The sequence below is a fragment of the Opisthocomus hoazin genome, chromosome 5, assembly GCF_030867145.1.
Source record: "Opisthocomus hoazin isolate bOpiHoa1 chromosome 5, bOpiHoa1.hap1, whole genome shotgun sequence".
Taxonomy (NCBI): Eukaryota; Metazoa; Chordata; class Aves; order Opisthocomiformes; family Opisthocomidae; genus Opisthocomus; species Opisthocomus hoazin.
The window spans coordinates 48835644-48853925 of record NC_134418.1 but is presented as its reverse complement, the minus strand read 5'-3'; the positions used below and the strand labels follow the sequence as shown (position 1 = coordinate 48853925).

The window sequence follows — 18282 nt, the reverse complement described above, 5'->3', positions numbered from 1 at the left end:
CACAGTCTAGGGAAATGGCATCCCAGACTGGCAAAGATTTCTACATTAGGTGCAACTTGTTCCAACGTGAATAGACTGTTTTAACGGGCTAAACTCAACATTTGAACTGCATAAGCATTATGGCTGAAGGTAAATGTTTTAATAAGCATGTGTGAATTTGAATGTTCTAGAAGTTTTGAAGAAAAGCCTTCTTAGTCATCTAGGTTAAGACTCTAGAGTTGACTAAGATAGTTAATACAGTATATAGTTTGATAACAATAGTGGTAACAATCATGCTGAGTTACTTTTCTATCTTGCTGTGTTCCAGGGATGGAGGTCTGAAAAGAGCAAAAGTCAAAGATACTTTCAAAGAACAACAGCAGAAAAACTACAGCAAGATGCTAGTGAGAAATGGATCAATAGGAGGTCTGTCTAGTGGAATGGAGTCAGACTGATGGTTCTTGAAAACTAATTTTGCACAACCAGCCTTAGCAGGAATAATATATTTTTAATTTCAGAAAAACCCCTCAAAAATTGAGCAACAAAATGCTTCATCGCGTGTATGCATATTCTCTGTGTGGCTGGTGCAGAGCCTGCCAAAGGCAGTGTCTCTCTCTGTCCCTCCCTTTTCACTCTTCTCACTCCCCTGTGCCTCCCCTTCTTTGTGATTATGTACTGCACCTGGTATTCTCAAGCTGAACGTATGGAGAGTTAAGAGCCAAAAGGACAAAAGCACCAGTTTTTGAGTTTGTAAGGATAAAGGGAAGTACAGTGAACAGATGCTGTCAGGACACTGGTTGTGAAGATACTTCTTGTTCATGTTACTTTGAAGCTTTAAACATAACAAAATTTTGTCTTGTTTGCTGTTGCTCACAGTTTTAGTTGTAGGTGACTTAAATAACATGTTTTAGGATTTTGTCAGAACTATAAGATTGACTCTCTTGGTTAGCTTGCACCTGGATGTGCAAGAAGGGAAGGGAGGCAAGGGCTGCAGACCCTAAAGAATGGGAAAGGACCTGCACTGCTAAATGCATGGTTCATGGACCATGAGGAACTTGGTGGCCTTATAACATGATATTGCCTTTATTGAGAGCTGCTGCCTGAGGAAGATCAGGGGCAAGTCCTTAATCTCCCTTTCCACTGCTACTGTAAAAATTGCTTTCTTGAGATGTAGAGCTGTAAAGGTAAGATACAGTAAGCAGCTGGATAATGTAAGCTATGACAGATGGATTTTTATGAAGTGGGTGTTGAAGACTACCGTTCCGCAAAAATTGCTGCTAATGGCTTAAAGATCTCAAGAAAGCCACTCCAGAAACACATTTTGTGTTAGTCCGGGCTAGCAATAGCTATCCTAACTGTAAACATAGGATCCGTAAGTCACCTACAGTACAAGATGTGGCATGTTCAAATCTGCAATGTATTGCTGTCTGAACGTAAAGAGAAATAAATTCTATATTTCTAATGGGTCTTGTGTGGCATTTATACTCTTCTCTAAATGTGTCTAAATAAAAGTTATACTTCCTGAAAACTTAAAATTAGGGTCATTGAAACTTCAGTCATTGTGACATAAAGGACTCATTGTAGTTGAGCTCTTACCTGATTACTAACCTGTCTTTTTTTTCTTTTTTCTCCTCTTTGGACTCTAAGGAACATATATGGCTTAGTGTTTATCCTTTCTAGAGCAGGAGTGACTCATAATGCAGACTGAACTTGAAATTACAACATGGTATCACATCAGGGAGACTCAAATAGTGAATCTGTAATTAACTGGAAAACAACTTTGAGCTTCTAAATGTGTAACAAACTGAGTTAATTTGTAAAAAGTTTTTTCCTGTAGTAAAGAGATTTTCAGTTTAAGGCTGAAAAAAATAGTTACAGTTCCACAGCTGACAACCAAGTTAAATCTGTTAGAACATAGTGTCCCACAAAAGTGTTCCTGATCTGTTTTCCATTATCCTTCAGTCCATGCACTTACACAAGGACAAACATTTATTCATTGAATATTATATAGGCATGCAGCATATCATACTTTGTCTTGGAAATCTGATTGTGAAGCCTCTTGGGGGTATATGACCTTGGAACAAAACTTTGGGAGGAGGCTTTTAGAGAAATGCTTTCAGATGTAGCATGACAGGCCTTTAAGAACAAAATCATTTACATTAAAAGGGTGAGAGTGGTAAGACAAGTGAGACACAGCAAAGGTTTTCTACATAATGTGAACTTAGTTCAACTTTGAACTGAGTTACATTATTAAGATGAATTGGTCATGCAAGCTTTGGGCTAATGAATGTGTTTGTCATAATTTATGGGTATTAGCTGTGAGCTGGAGCTTTCCTACATTGCACTCATAGTAGGAAGTATTATAAGGACAACTTCCCTTTTTAAAAACACATCTGCATGTGTGGACGTGCATACAGACATGAAGATACAATTTAGGTAACATTTAATCTATTGTATACAAGTATTTGTGTATATGTAAAGAATATTTTTTCTAAAATGTAGAGTGTGGTGTATTCCTCTGTAGATGGAACATGAATTGTTTTGGTGAAGGCTTAGATAATATGATTCCTAAGAGAATCTTCTCAATCAGTTTGTGGACTGAGGTCCCTCTGCTTTCTTCCTGCATTTGGAGTTGATCACAAGTAATGGTGGTTTTTGAGATTTTAACTGTGCTGCTTGGGATGCGCTGCTAGGTGCACATGTTCACAGCAACAGGATTGTGAGCTTTGGGAAAAGTGCCAAAGACTGGATCTTAAGGTAAAAAGCCCTCCTATGTCAAAGAGTGATGACAAGGACATTGTAATGAAGTGTTATCTGGCAAGCCAAATGGAGGTTTGTGACTTTTTTTTTTTTTAGAATGTGTGACTTCAACAGATTTACAAGTAGCCTCACTGAACTTGTTAAAATCTGCCTTATTTTGGAGAGAATTTATCAAGAAAACATGTAGATTAGCTGTATGAGTGGCACTGAGAACTGCACGAGTACGGTGTATCTGTGTAGCCATGAGAAGAGGTGTCACTCAGTTCTTAATTGCTGCATGAGTGGAGAAGATGTAAGCGAATGAATAAGCTAATGAGGTTTCTTGAACCTGCAGTTGCTTGTACGTCTATACTAACCAAATATGGTCTTGCTTGTGCTTTGACTCCATTCCTGGCAAGACTTGATAGGTTTTTGGTGTTATATCCCTTGGCTTCTCATATAGGGCTGAAAATGGGCTTCTTGGCCACCTGGGCTCACTGCTGGCTCATGTTCAGCTGGCTGTCAACCAGCACCCCAAGATCCTTTTCTGCCAGGCAGCTTTCCAGCCGTTCCTCCCCAAGCCTGTAGCATTTCATGGGGTTGTTGTGAGCGAAGTGCAGGACCTGACATTTGGCCTTGTTGCACCTCATACAATTGGCCTCGGCCCATCGATCCAGCCTGTCTAGATCCCTCTGCAGAGCCTTCCTACCCTCAAGCAGATTGACACTACTGCCCAACTTGGTGTCATCTGCAAACTTACTGAGTGTGCACTCAATCCCCTTATCCAGATCATTGATATAGGTGTTAAACAAGAACGGACCCAATGCTGAGCCCTAGGGGACACCAATTGTGACCAGCTGCCAGCTGGATTTAACTCCGTTTATGACCGCTCTCTGTGCTCGGTCATTCAACCAGCTTTTTATCCAGCAAAGAGTACACCCATCCAAACCATGGGCAGCTGCTTTCTCCAGGAGGATGCTGGAGAAGAATTTTTATAGAAGTATTTTTATAGAGTAGCAATGTATGCCACAATGGCTAGTAGCAGAAGGACAGTGAACAAGATATCACTTGGCTCAATGCCTGTTAAGCTTCTCTCTTGCTACTGCCTTTGAAAAGCTTTTTGTACACGTTTTTCCTTTTCCCCTGACAGATCTGGGAAATGCTGCAGCTGAATTGGGTTGGATCAGTAGAGACAGCTCAAGAAAAGCATGCAGCAGTTGAAGTCTTAGTTCCTAGTGCTGGACACATAGAGCATTGATTGTTACTTAAGGATGTAAGTATGTATTATTTTTGTTTATATTTAGAGGAAGTCCTTTGAGTGTAGAGAAGGGGTGACCCCTTTGAAGCTCTGACAAAAGAAACAGGTAGTTGGTTTTAAAGATGGTGGTTGAATCCAATTCAAATGTCAATTCTTCTCCTGTTGCTGAAATCTGCATGCTATTTCCACCTTGAGCACGGTGGGTATAGCCAAGGGTTCTGTTTGTATCTTAAGTTGCTCTGCCTCAAACAACGCATGCAGGCTGTCATTATAGAAAACTCATGCTTGACATGGAGACTAAAGAAAATACTCAAACTGAGAGTCCTTGGAAACTTGTTATGAAAAACTGTGTTGGTTCTGGAAGCTCCTGGGCCAAAATCTAAATTATGTTTTACTCTGAGATTTAAGGTACTTAAAAATGTTATCCTCTCTACTACTGAACAGACTGACCAGAGGTTTCTGGTTAAGATTTAGGTGTTCCCTCTATTTATCTAATATAACTTGTAGAAGACTTTAAGCACCAGGCTGGTGAATGTGATGTATTCCTGCTATTGTTTGTTTTGACTAGTACTTCCCAAGAATTGGACAGTCCAGATATTATTCAATATGCAAATTCTCACTTGAGGAATGGAAAAGATTTTAAGCAGTATTGAAGTATTTAAGGAAAGAGCCAAAGAACACCTTAAAGACACAGAACTATCATGAAGGCAGACTTTGGGTATGAAACCTTGTCCATGGTACTAGCGTGAATGCCCTGGAAGGAAGTTCCTAGTTCCTCATTTTTTTGTGGATGTTGGACATTAAGTAGCTGCTGGATAAAGAAAAAAATTAGCAGTACTAGCACTAAGAGAGACTGATTTTATGTGCCTCAACTTAGACTGCAAGCTCTAATTGAAGTTGTGTTATACAGTGTTTTCATAGAATTGTTTGGATTAGAAGGGACGTTTAAAGGTCATCTAGTCCAACCCACCTGCAATGAACAGGGATGTCTTCAACTAGATAAGGTTGCTCAGAGAAAGTCCTGTCTAATGTGACCTTGAATGTTTCCAGGGATGGGGCACCTACCACCTCTCTGGGCAACCTGTTCCAGTGTTTTACCCCACCCTCATGATAAAAATTTTTTTTCCTTTTATCTAGTCTAAACCTATCCTCTTTTTAGTTTAAAACTAAAAGAGGATAGATTTAGATCTATCCTATCGCTGCAGGCCCTACTAGTCTGTCCTCATCTTCCCTATAAGCCCCCTTTAAGTGCTGGAATGCTGCAATAAGGTGTCCCCAGAGCCTTCTAATCTCTAGGCTGAACAACCCCAACTCTCTCAGACTTTCCTCATAGGAGAGGTGTTCCATCCCTCTAATTTTTGTGGCCCATTTCTGGACCGGCTCCAACAGCTGCATGTCTTTGCTGTGCTGAGGGCTCCAGAGCTGGACACAGGACTCCAGATGTGGTCTCACCAGAGCAGAGTAGAGGGGCAGAATCACCTCCCTTGACCTGCTAGCCGTGCTTCTCTTGATGCAGCCCAGGATATGGTTGGCTTTCTGGGCTGCGAGCACACATTGCTGGCTTATGTCCAGCTTTTCATCCACCAGTACCCTCAAGTGCTTCTCTGCAGAGCTGCTCTCAATCCCTTCATCCCCCAGCTTGTATTGATGCTGGGGGTTGCCCCGACCCATGTGCAGGACCCTGCACTTGGCCTTGTTGAACCTCTTGAGGTTCACAGAGACCCACTTCTTGAGTTTGTCCAGGTCGCTCTGGCATCCTGTCCCTCAGCTGTGTTGGTTGCACCACTCAGCTTGTTGTCATCTGCAGACTTGGTGAGGGTGCACTTGATGCTGCTGTCTGTGTCATTGACAAAGATATGAAATGGTGGTGTTAAAGTGGTGTCCTGACAGGCCCCCTGCAGGATACCACTTGAAGCATGAATGTAGGCCAGTATGTGCTGCAAACACAAATGTTGCCTCAGCTATGCGTGAGCATATGCAGTTGGACTAGGAGGCTTCTAAAAAGTCTTGGTGATTTGTAGTACTGATTTGGATGACAAACTAGCTGTTCAAGCCTATCAGTGTGGGTGAACTCTTGATTTTGTCTCAGCTGTACTTTTGGCATTGCTGCTACTGTAGAATGTGTCTGTGCTATTACCAGCTGATTTGTTCCCCTCCAGAATGCTTTTTTTTTTCCTTGTTTCCCTGAAATGTACATAAGAAAAAAGGCAGAAATGTGATCTCAAGAGTCAAGATATAGACTCCAATGTTTGTTTACTGTCTCTATCTTTTTATTAGATTTTTTTAAGGCTGTTTTTTTTTCCCCAATTTGCTGGACAAAATCCATACAAATGAAATGCAAGCACAGTCAATAAATAATAATGAAAAAGTATATTAATTTTACAAAGAAGCCAGTGCATGTAAAACATCATCTGAAGTGATCGTGACTATTTTTTTTTTACAGATTGCAAAGCTGTTACAGTCTTTCAAAATTAATATTTGGCTTTTAGGCTCTTTAAAAGTTTGTGTGACCTCTTATTACCCTTTGGCTAATAAGAAAAATGATACAGTTTTTAAATACAAGTCAGACACAAGATACGATAGTTCCATGGTGAGACTGATAATTCTGTTAAATTAGCATGGGATGGGCAAGTGCTAGGGTCATTTTTCCAAATTGGTGATGGGACCACCTTTGGGGCAGGAAGCATATGGAACTGTCCTTATCCAAGCTTCAGCGGAGCTGCCCCGCAGCATGGTGAGGTGGCAGAAGGATTTCTCTGTGCCTACTTCCTCTCCTCTGTAGGCCAGGTATGGCACTGGGGTGAAAACTCTGCTAGAGATAGCCAGGTTTCTGCATCTCTGTGGTGAGAAGGGCCACCTGGCTTGGACCTGACCCTACCAAATTCCAGGAGATTTCCAGCACTCCCGTCAGAGGCAGTGACTCTGCTGTGTCCTTACAGTAGTGTATGGTAGTGTACAACTCACAGGCTGGACTGTATCAAATTTTTTCCTCGCACACCGGATGATGTTCTGTGTGCACAGCATGTCTTGGAGACCTAACTTTATAGGGATTTTAATTTTAGAGCATGAGAGGTTAAAAACCCCTAACTTCTGTGAATTGCTGTGTCATATGATGTCTTGACACTATTCCATCAGAGTAACTTGGTTCATTTTACTGGAGTCATGTCAGTTTAAAACAAGAAAGGATCTCAGGAGTGAGGTTTTTAGCTATACCTTGAATACATGTCCTGTCTTAATACTTAAGCTTTTAAGTCCTGATAATCCCATAGTTGTCTCATGTAAAAACAAATTGTACAGAAATCTAAAGGAAATTTGCTTTGGAACTATGAGGCTATCACCTTAATCCAGCCACATACAGAATATGTTGCAGGAAAGAGACTTCCTTGCCACGCAGTCCTGTCTTTCAGCTGACGACTGCATGAAGGTTTATTAGGTTTTGTCGTCTGTTTTTTTTTCCTTGAATTAAATCCTTGTGCAGTGAATTGTCTGGGAGATAACTAATAACCTTATCTTTCTACAAAACAGCAGAAAAGTTCTTGCTTTGTGTAGTAAAGAGTGCTTTTGGGATGAGCTTGTGCTGAGCTAGGATGGAAATGGGGGACTCATGTCTTTTACAAGTTGTCTTACTTGATGCTCTTGGAGTTTTCAAATAAGAGATTCTTACTGAAGCACTACCACCTACAGTTTTGGGCCCTGTGTTGGTGTCAAGCAAGACATGCCAAGACTTTCTGCCTCTGAAGTGACTTGTTGACAGGAGTCAGAGCTTTACTGAACAGCAGTGGGTTTTTTATGCATGCTTTGATCATCAGAACTTCTTACCTTTCCATATTTTTTGTCATGTGTTTGTTGTAACCTAGTTTTAATTTTTTTAAATGTCCTCTGGTTGTGCAGTTTCATGCCTGATGGTTTTTTTTCCAAAAAGAAGGCACAAATTTTGTCACTGAAGAATGATGTCTGCGTGTACTTTCAGTTTTCCTTTTCTCATATTGCTTTCCTGTGGGCTCTGTCTCTCTACCTCCATTCCCATACTCACTGTCTCCTGCAATTAGTTACATAGAAGAACGATGAGATTGGCCCTGTGTTCTCCTCCTTTCATCCTAGGATAATGGATTAGTCCAGATGCTTGACAGCATTGGATAGAGTGAGCGTGATGGAGTGTAAACCCAAGTGGGGACAGCTCTAGCACAAAACAACCCTTGCACGGCATACTCTTATTTTCTTCCTCGTGCTTCACCTTGTGCAACGGTTCCACTCAGTTATTGCGTTGTGGAAGTCGGCTGCCTGGGCAGAGATTAATCCTTTCCAACAATTGCAATCAAACTTCCACTCGTGCACTCAACTCCTAATGCTGCGTTCATGCTTAGGGGAAGGGGTGGGAATTTAGAAGCATGGCCTCCTGTCAGCAGCAGAAATTTATTTCTTTGCTTGCTCAACAATAATAGTGACAATACCTGTTGGAGAGGGAGAGGAAGAATTTTGTTTAGGAAGTAGTCAGTCCGCAAGTTAGCCATACGAAGAAGTCAGTGATCAACTGAAGTCCCAAACCCTCCTGTTTGTTTAGCTGGGCTGGTTTAGGGTAAAAGCAAAACATTTTGTCTGGGGTTTTGAGGAGGGGTTGGGGAGTGAGGGAGGGTACTTAGGCTTCTAGGGTTGTTCAGTGCCTGGTGGGTATTAGATGCTGTCTTGGGATGCCTAAAAAACTTGTATCTTAATCTTCAGGTGCTAAAAGATCTTTGGAAATTGTCACTGATACCTTGAGAAAGGTAGTGCCCAAATGTAAGTCTTGTATCTTAATAAGTTCAAAGGTAGCACAGGCTTGGACTAGTTCTCTGAAACTATGGAAAACACATGAATTAAGAAATATATCTGGGGAGGGATTGCAGTTACGGCTTTTGAAATAACTTGCTGCTCAGAAAATGTAGTGCTAGAGCTACGCTGCATCCTTAGTTTTTATACTTGGTGTCTTTCGGAGCTGTGCTTGGCAGTCTGACAACCACCTCTTCATGCAATAAAGGGGCAAAACCTCTGTTTGTGTTTGAGCTTGAGATGATGTCCTTGCAGTTTTGAGTGTGTTTTGGTGAGGATGCACCTGTGCTCCCACTTCAGTCAGTACAGGATTTACTGTGTTTCAAAGGAGCTCAAAATAAACATTAAGGATGGCAGCAGTGTTTGTTGTGCATCCTGCTCCTCCCTTGAAATCACATGCACTCATTTATGTCTTTAAGAAGACTCATGGGGAGTTGATAATCAGTGCTATCTTAGGGCTAGGATTTCCAGTTTCCGTAGACATGTTGATCTCTGGTCCTTAAGTTACTTGAACAGGGTGTTTACTGCTGTAGTTGCAGAAGTTTTCAAAGCACACTGGGAGGGCTGGAGTGGTTTGGCAAAAGGGCTAAGATTTGTACTAGGGGCTAAGACTGAGAGTTAACTTCCACTCATAGTGGCATCACTGTTATGTTACGAAGTAGTGTAGAGAAAAGATTAAAGTGAGATGCATGTGTGCACTCACTAGCAAGTACTAACCAGTCTGTCTTACTTAATCACCACTATAGGTGCCTTCTCCAGTTGCCAAAATTAAGGCGTGCTGTTACTTTCTTTAAATTACTGTCACCATTTTTATACAGTAATCAGGCTCTGACATAACTACATCTGTCAAATGAATTTCACATCCTTTTAAACTGCATATGCAGTTTAGGTTCTTTTCAGATACTGCATCTTCCAGCAGGACATTGGTAGTGAGTGCCTGGCATTTTTTAAATATATATTTCTAGATATATGTATGTTTTAAGTTCCACTTACTGATCTCTATCTATTTCACACAGCCTAGAGTGCTTATGAACCCAAAATACTGCCAGAATCCATTGGCAAAATCTAAGGCTTAAGTTTTACTGCTTTAAATCCTCCGTGTTTCATGAAAAATGAATATGCCTTTGACATAAATACCATCATGTGCATGGTGTAAAATGGCCAGGCTCCATTTTCACATCTTGCCTGACTGTTTGGGAAAAAACTCCTGGAAATCTGCATTGCTTTGTGTTCTGATAGCACTCTTGGATAAAGAAAATTCCCAAATCATTGAGACCACTGAAGTTCATTAGCAACTCTTCCAGCTCTTTAGATAGACAGGTTTTGGGGACATGATTAATTGTAAATTTTCTTGAAAAAGAATAAAACAATTGCATGTACTTTGGTAAAAACAGATCCACATGCTTCCTGTGTGGCCTCAAGGTTTATGCCAATGACATTCAGATTCCTAATTTGCACTAGAATCTCTTGAGGCTTTAGAGTAACGAAGTAAAAATCAAAACAAAACCAACAACAGAAAAAAAGCCCCAAACCCCAACCCCACCATTATGTGCACCAATAACTTCAAGATGACAAAGATGCAAGTAGTGTTGTAGAGGATCAGATGCGTAGGAAAATGGGGATTTTCATACTCTGAGGTTATTTGAATCTGTATGTGGCAAATTAGACCTTGCTTCTCTGGTGGGCTCTGGATGGGGTGTAGGAGTTTTCCAGTCATTGCTGATGGCAGCACCAGGAATTGGTAACTGGTGCTTTGGGGATACTGCTACTCTCACTTTCGGCTTTACTTTGTAGGAGCGAATAAGACTGTTTAGCTCTTCCTGGCAGAAATAACACACCAGCTTCTCGCATAGAGTTTGAGTTTGATCCGGCTAAATAATAGTAAACTCGTATTACAGAAATCCAGTTTAGGAAGCCAGCCAAGTACAGGCTTATTGTCAAAAAGATAAAATTATTTATGTAAACCTGTAATGTCTAGCTTTGCAGAAATGAAGTGGCTTAACGATTTGGAACCTGAAACTGTATTAATCTTTGCTTGAGATAGCTTTATTTGCCTTGCTACATCACCAGCTGAAATTGGGCCAAGATGAAACATGTATGGTGTGCGTTTTAGCCCCCTCTACACAGGGCTGCCTTCCTCAGAGCAAGTTATATTACTCCTGCCAGTTCTCTGGTTTTGTTGCAGGCTTGTTGCTGTCCTTGGGATTTTCCACCAGTGAGGCAGCCTTCCTCATCTTGTCTGCTGTTATGTTCTGGCTGTTTGTAGAGCATCTTTTCCTGTAGGCTTAAAAAAAAGAGAGATAGATAGATCAGTAAATAAAGAATATGGTTGGTTGTATATGTCACTGTGGTTCTTTAAGAGGATGGACTCTGCAGGGGGTAAAACTCTCAACCATGAAGAAAATTGCTGTTTGGATTGGTTGTGATTCAGAGACAAAGCAGAAGAGATGCATACCAGGATGTGACAGGAAAAGTACTGTCTCAAGAATGCCCTTGATAGCCCTGAACTTGTGATGGCAATTGCAGCAGACCTCATTACAGCTTACAGAATTCCATTACTGCAGCATCTCAAGACAGCCTTTAATTGTGTGCATTTGTGTATATGTCCTGAAATTGGAGTGGTGGTTTTGCACTATTCTCTTAGCAGAAAGGTAAAATAAACTCTTAAGGATACTGTCTCAAGGAGGCTATTATACCATTGAGCATCATGTTACTTTGCGCAGGGGTTTGCTCGTTGTTTTCAAAACTGTCAGAATAGGATGCTTTTTATTGCATATAACTGTTTATAAAGTAATGAACATCTTTTCCTCTACTTTTTTGCTTTAAAGGTTTCAGTTCTAACGCTTTCAGTTCTTGAAGTTAGAGATGTACTGTATTTAAATAGGAAGAATTTTTTTAATGGCAAAAATGCTCATGTCCAGATTTGGCTTAGAAATCAGAGTTACCTGCAAATATGCAAAGGGAGTGAGGGTCAGTTGTGTTTGGAGCAGTTGAATCCCCAGCTTCGGCTTCTCACATCTCTTAGGTGTATGTGTTAAAAGCAGTAATGGTTTGTCTTCCATACTTCAAATACAGCATGATTATGTTCCTTTCAAGGTGCTCAAAAAAACCACCTAGCTATAATATGAATAACATAAAAATAACATAATAATAAGAAAAAAAACCCAAACCCTAACACAAACCCAAAGCCCTCAAACACACACAACTCAAAAGCCTGGGCTATGCTGTGACATCAGAGTTTCAACACCACAACCAAAACTGGAGGCAGTCTGATCTTGCAAAAGTCAAGTACTTCATTTTAAGTCCTTCTGTAGCTGCTGTTATGTAGTTTACTGCAAGTCCTGGCAACATTGACAATCATTGGCAGTAAAGTAAGCATTACATAATAATTTTTAGGTAACCAATGGAAAGATGAAGCCATCAAAGTTGTCTATGAAGCCAAGGGTAGAGTCCCACTACACAGGCAGAAAGCCACTGTACAGGAGGCTTTTGGCCAAAAATGCACTTGGCTGTAGCCTGGGAACTGGGAAACTCAGTCCCTGTGGGTGACTCCTTGAAAGGAATAATCCTGTCTGTTGTGAGCAAACTATGGGAAAGTCATTCAGGATGAATAGGAAGGTCAGATTTTTGCAGGTTTTTGAAATTGGTTCTCATGGTCTGGTGCACATGTGCACTGCATGCATGCTGCAAGGATGTGTGTTCAATCACCATCCACGGTGTCAATACTCCTGTGTGGCTGGGTTATGCAGAGCTGTAGAGCATTGGCAGGGAGAAAAGTTCTACTCAAAACAGTTCATTGTGCAGTAGCCTTGTGTCTCCAGACAGCTCTGGAGCATACATTGCATGCACGAAAATTTTTGCAGACTTTTCTTTCACATTTTGAATTTTCACAGGAAAGAGGACAAACCTTCCTGAAATGCTACATTTTTTTTGGTTTGGTGATGGGAAAAGCAGGCTCGGATTAGACTGGTGGCAGGGTGGATGTATACTGCTGTCTGTGTTGGTAGCCAGAAATCTGTTCTAGAGTCTCAGAGCTCTCAGTTGTTATTTGAGAGGGCAAGATGTTTAGTTGATGTAGATGGCAGTTGCATGAAATCCTTTCCTTGCAATATAATTATGTGTTGCTTAAAGTGCATATTTTTCTTCATGTAAGATGATAAAATGAGGGTAGGCTTGCTCAGTTTTCTGTAGCTTTACAAGCACCATTTTTTGTAACTAACCTTGAATCTGCTTTCTGAGACACACTGGTGGGCTTTCTGGACCTGAAATTACTGATTAGGAAGCTGATGAAGAGCTGCTGTTGGGCATATTTAGTCTCTGTTACTTTTGCATACTCTTCAAATAAATTGGAAAGGAGATGGTGTTTTACAGCACACACAGCTAGGGGCCAGCACCAGCTCACGTTTACGTTTGTCTGACAAGTGTCCTAAGCAATAGCAGCTCGCCTATATGGCACACTATTTGCATACTCTAACGAAATGGGCTATAATTGGCTTTCATTGATTTTTTTTTTTTTTTTTCTTCATTGAGCTAAAATAGAGTCAGTTTCTTAGGCAAGAAGAGCTGATTGATTTGTGGTAGGATTCAGGACTATTCAGTTGAAGAAATAATTAATTATGTTCTTATTTAGCAATTGTCAGGGTCTAAGTTTACTCTTACCTTTCAAGTAGACAGTGCTGAATTTTTTTCTCTAGGCTGTGTCTCTCATTTTAAGAGCTGAGATAAGGTGCCAGCATACACAAGACAGTTCACAGGAAACATTGAACTCGTTTCCTTCTCTGTCCATTACCACTGATTTTTCTTCCTGCACTTCCTCCCTGCTTACCCATATGAATGCCATTCTTCTTTCCTGGTGTTAATTGATCAGCTCCATTCCCTGGCAATTTTATTTTAAACAATTCCAAGAAAACACCTTATTAACCAAAAGTTGGAAAACAAAAGGAAAATAATGGCTTGCTTAAGAAAATTTGAATGGTAACATGCTGTTAATAATGTTATGATACTTTTTTTTTAAGTCTGTCTCTTACCCAAATGAAATGCTTTTTTGTGTTGACTGTGGGGATGGAGCAAATACACCTGTGTAGCTCAGGAGCTGGGTTGATTGTGTGCTGTTACACACTCATAAACTGGAGACAGTGGATGTGTTTGTGTGCGAGTGAGTTATGGTCTTCATGAAACTGGAATGGTACTTCTTCCTTGTGCTTTTCTTATGAAGTATCCATTTAATTAAACATTATCTCGGTGTGAGCAGATAGTGCTGTACAGCAGAGGCAGACTTTATGAGCTGTTTCAGTAGAGTTGAAGGCAAGGTTAAAATGGCCACATACAGCAAAGTTAGCATTGGCAAATACGTAACAAAGATGATGTTTAGTACCTTTTCTCCTTGTATATCTTGTGCTTGCAGCATAATAAGGTGGCAACATTTGCTAGTGCTTCTTAAGTGGTGGATCTTACTATGAATATAACGTTAAACACTAATGAACAGAGTCCAGGCAGTTGCTGTGCTGCTACTGGGAATGTGGTGCTCAGTAAATACCTTAGACCAAGTAAGTAAATAACAAAGGAACTCCCTGGACAAACAACAACAAAATGCTAGAGATTGCTCTTCGTAACAAATTAGTTCTTAAGTAGAAGGGCCTTCCACCATCTTCACTGAATGAAACATCCTGACTCATTGAGTGCACTGAAGTGGACACAATTGCCAATAGTAAGTAGGACACAACGGTGAGTGGCCTCATGTCCTTTGTGGTATGTGAGTTGTAGGGGTGGGAAAAACAGAAGAGAAAATTATTGAAAAAATAATAGGGCATGAGGTTGTCTTGGCCACTGGCTTCAAGTTTAGCCCTGAGGGGAGCCGTCCAGCAGTTCTAGTCTCTGCTGGGCAGGCAAAGTCAAAGTGTGTAGGCTAACTCCTGCCCACTCACTGCCTGGTGTACTGGAAGAGAGGCAGCACTGCTGCAGCAATTGTCTTGAGCACACATGGGCAGCATTGTTGTTCAGATGGAGAAGGTGCCTCTAGACCTTTAGCTTGGATGTGTTCAGAGGGATGCCATTTGCTTTGGGAAGGCTACCTTGTTGCTGGTGGAAATCTCACGGAAACTGCCATGGAAAAACTGCAAAGTTCCTTTTCCTACGTGCTTCGCAGGAAGCAAAGATTTGAATTCAAAGGATCTTAGCAAAAATACTGTGTTAGAACTTAACTGTGTTAAGGCTTCTCCTTTCTTCCCATTGCATTTCCAAGGAAAAGCAGGAGGAGAAACACTTCAATACACAGAAGAATGTTCTTCGTGCTCCTCGGTGTCCTTCAAAAAAAAAAAATATGAAAACATGGAAAGAAAGTAGATTCTGAGGTTTTGAAGTATCTTTTCATTTTGAAGGAAGAAAGGTGAATTTTTGCATGGGAGATCTCTTATTTAGAAAGTTGGACCAGATTTCTTTAACAGTTTGGGGAATATAATTCCTACTCATTTACATGTCCCAGATATGAGCAAACTTCTTTAGTTCTACTGTATGGAAGGAGCTCCCAAAGAAAGAGGAAAAGGGCTGGAGGCAAGGTTCTTTAAACTGATGTCGGAGTGCACTTTGAGTGCCATCCTACATCTGAAAAGTTTCCAAAACTGTGGCAAAGTTACAGCTAAGTTAATGTCTGCATAGGACCCAGGGTACTTAGTTGGCTGTGTAAGCTCTCCTGTATACTGCTGGGGTGAGTAGCCATATCTGGACAGTCTGTACAACACCTTCTCCAAGCCCTGCTGCCCCTACAAATCTGTGAGCTGTCTGTGCTCCCCAGCACTGAAGATGCTCTTGTTTCCTTGCTTGCCGCCTCGTCTTTTGGTTAAATCATCTTTTACCACAGGTGGTGCTTATGGACTACACACACCCCACCAGCCTGCCCCAATGCTTGCCTTGCCCTGGCATGAAGAGTCCCAGGCCCTCTGGCTGTTTGGTGGTCTGTGCAGTAACATCCATATTAGAAACTGCGCTTTGGCTGGGATACAAGGTTATGTGGGAGGCCTTGGAGGTTGGAGTCTGAAAGGGGGTTTTGGGGGCAAAAAGAAGTGTGAAGAGACAGCTGTATGATCTTATGGTAGTAAATCAAAGTCTATGCTGACCAGCGTGTTCCTTTGAATTGGGCACTGTTACTCTCTTTTTGGTAGTGACTTTTCTCTAAATAATGCTCTATACTGCTGTGCATGGTCCTGTTTTGAGAGCTTAAGATCACAGGCTTTGCCATTTTCATAGTGTTGTTTTTTCTCTTCTCTTTTAAGAAGCAGAGATGCACAAGTTTACCTTATGGAGCAGTTTACCTTTTTTGTGGAGCATAAGTTTACCTTTTTTCCTGCAGAATCTTCCTCTGTAAAGTTGAAATGGTTCATCGTAAAGTACCTTTTTGTTAAAAAACTGAGTGGGTACACCATACCACAAGACAACTAGCATCACTTTGTGTCTGAATGTTTTCTAGTAGGGAATTGTACCAACCTCTATCTAGAAAGAGGCTGACCCAGGTGTCTCTCCTGGGTATCTGCTCCTTTATAAATGAATTTATTGCAGCGAGCTCCAGGTACAAGGGCTTGTTACCGCTGTTGTGTCATTTCCTCTTCCTAGCATTACTGCTTAAATGTTCTGTGTCCTTGATGGATTATTAAGCCCTGTACTTCTGTGTTTCAAGGGGTAAACTATAGAAATGTGGCTGTTAAGAGGGAATTGGCCTCAGTAAGTCCATGTTAGACATGAGGTTAGTTCTTGTTAGTGTCTTCTTTGTTTGTAACTAGTAAATCCCTATTTTCTGCCACTGTTTGTGTGATATGTAAAATAACTTGCCAGGTCTAAAGGGAGCACTGGCAGCTGTGCAACTCTAATCTCCTGTGCAACAAGGGAGAGTCACAATCACATTTTGTCTAACAGTCTGCCAGAAACCATCACACATTAATTTCACGAAGTGGAAGGAAAAAGCTCTGCAACTTGTCAGTGTAAAGCAGGCAACAAGCTGTAGAACTTCATTGTCTTTCTTCCTGATGAAAGGAGAAAGCATGCTATAATCACATCAGAATAATATAGTAGAATAGATGCTCTCTGGGTTCACCTGTCATCTTACCAGGTGAACCTTTGTCTCAATGAAAGTAGCATATAACGGTTGGAATTGTTCCTCTTGCTGAAATTTCTCACCAGTTTGGAAAAAGGCTGAAGTAAAGCCAACAAAAATTACACTTGGAAATAAAAATATGGACATTATATTGTGGATAAATGGTTGGATGTGTGGAGTATGAACTTGCAAATACTTCTGCAGCAGTCTTTATGACCAGGGTACTGACTTGTGCAATAATGCCTGGAGAAAAGTAGTACAGCTTTCAACTGGATTTTGAAAAGGACAGACATCTGTCATGAGTGGCCCAGAGATGTGAAATCCTGTCGGTGGGAAAATAAGTCAATTTTCTAATGTGCTGTGTCTGTTTTTGCAACTTAGAAAGAAGTGCCAATAGAAGAGTGGAGATACCTTCAGAAGATAGACAATTGTATATTTCATAGCAGTAATGTGTGAAAAATCTTTTAGGTTTATTTTGTAATTTGTTTCTACTTCAATTAAACTTTTTAACTACATGTCTTGTCTCATCAAATGATGAACACTTTCCAATTTATTGAAACAGTGGTTCTGTAAAAGAACAAGATGCTTCAGCAACTCTTTGTACTGATACATCATCATCATCAACCTTAGTAATGAGTGGGAGAGAGATAGGGCTGGTTTTGGCTCCATTGAAAACATTTGTAGATTTTATCTGCAACAAGTTTTATTAAAATTGCAACAAACTGTATAAAGCCCAATATATGCTTCATTAAGGGAACATTACATTACAATTATGATTAATTAGATTAAATTTATGAAAGTGTGTTATTTGTTCAAATCAAAAGGGTGGCGGAGAAGAACGATGGATGATGAAAGAGTGTGATAAATGAAGAAAGCAGCTGAACTAAATTGAATGTGTATTCATCCATTTTCACTTCATAACTAATGATAAATTGAGCATGTCACATTTAACAATACATGCCTGAGTTTAAGCACAGTCTCAGCTCCTGTAGTCTAATGTCTTTTGTCAGGTAACTGCATTCAGTGGATGTGATATTTTGTTTGGCAAAATCTATGCAGTTCATTATCTATCTGTCTCTGCAGCTAAAATCACAAATGAAGGCTCCTGCTCTCTGTTGACATAAAATCACGGAAGTCTCAATTATGATAGAGTTGTCAAGGAAGCAAAATCTGACTGTGAAGTGTTAATCTGACTTGAAAAGCAAGTGATGTATTGAAAATTGTATGTTGTTGACAAGAATACATTTTGGGATAATTGTAAACTTGAACAAGCCTGTGAGGGTCAGAGTCTGGCTCATGGGCTCACAGTCACTTGTGCAGCCCCTTGAGAAAGATGCTATACAGCACCAGCTGAAATGTCTGAATTTGGCTCGAAAGACTCAGGGACTTTGTGTGGGCAATGCCTGGGTGCCTTGGG

At 40.7% G+C, this 18282-nt stretch overlaps 1 protein-coding gene across 6 annotated transcripts in view; it reads left to right on the top strand.

The window, feature by feature from the left end:
- GPAT3 (glycerol-3-phosphate acyltransferase 3) overlaps nucleotides 1-1445 on the top strand; it is a 36815-nt gene extending 35370 nt beyond the window's left edge. For all 6 annotated transcript variants that reach the window (XM_075421136.1, XM_075421132.1, XM_075421137.1 and 3 more), the window contains one exon: nucleotides 308-1445. In XM_075421136.1, the coding sequence (XP_075277251.1) occupies nucleotides 308-415 (108 nt within the window). In that variant the 3' untranslated portion in view covers nucleotides 416-1445. The remainder of the gene's footprint in view (nucleotides 1-307) is intronic.
- Nucleotides 1446-18282: the final 16837 nt, after the last annotated feature.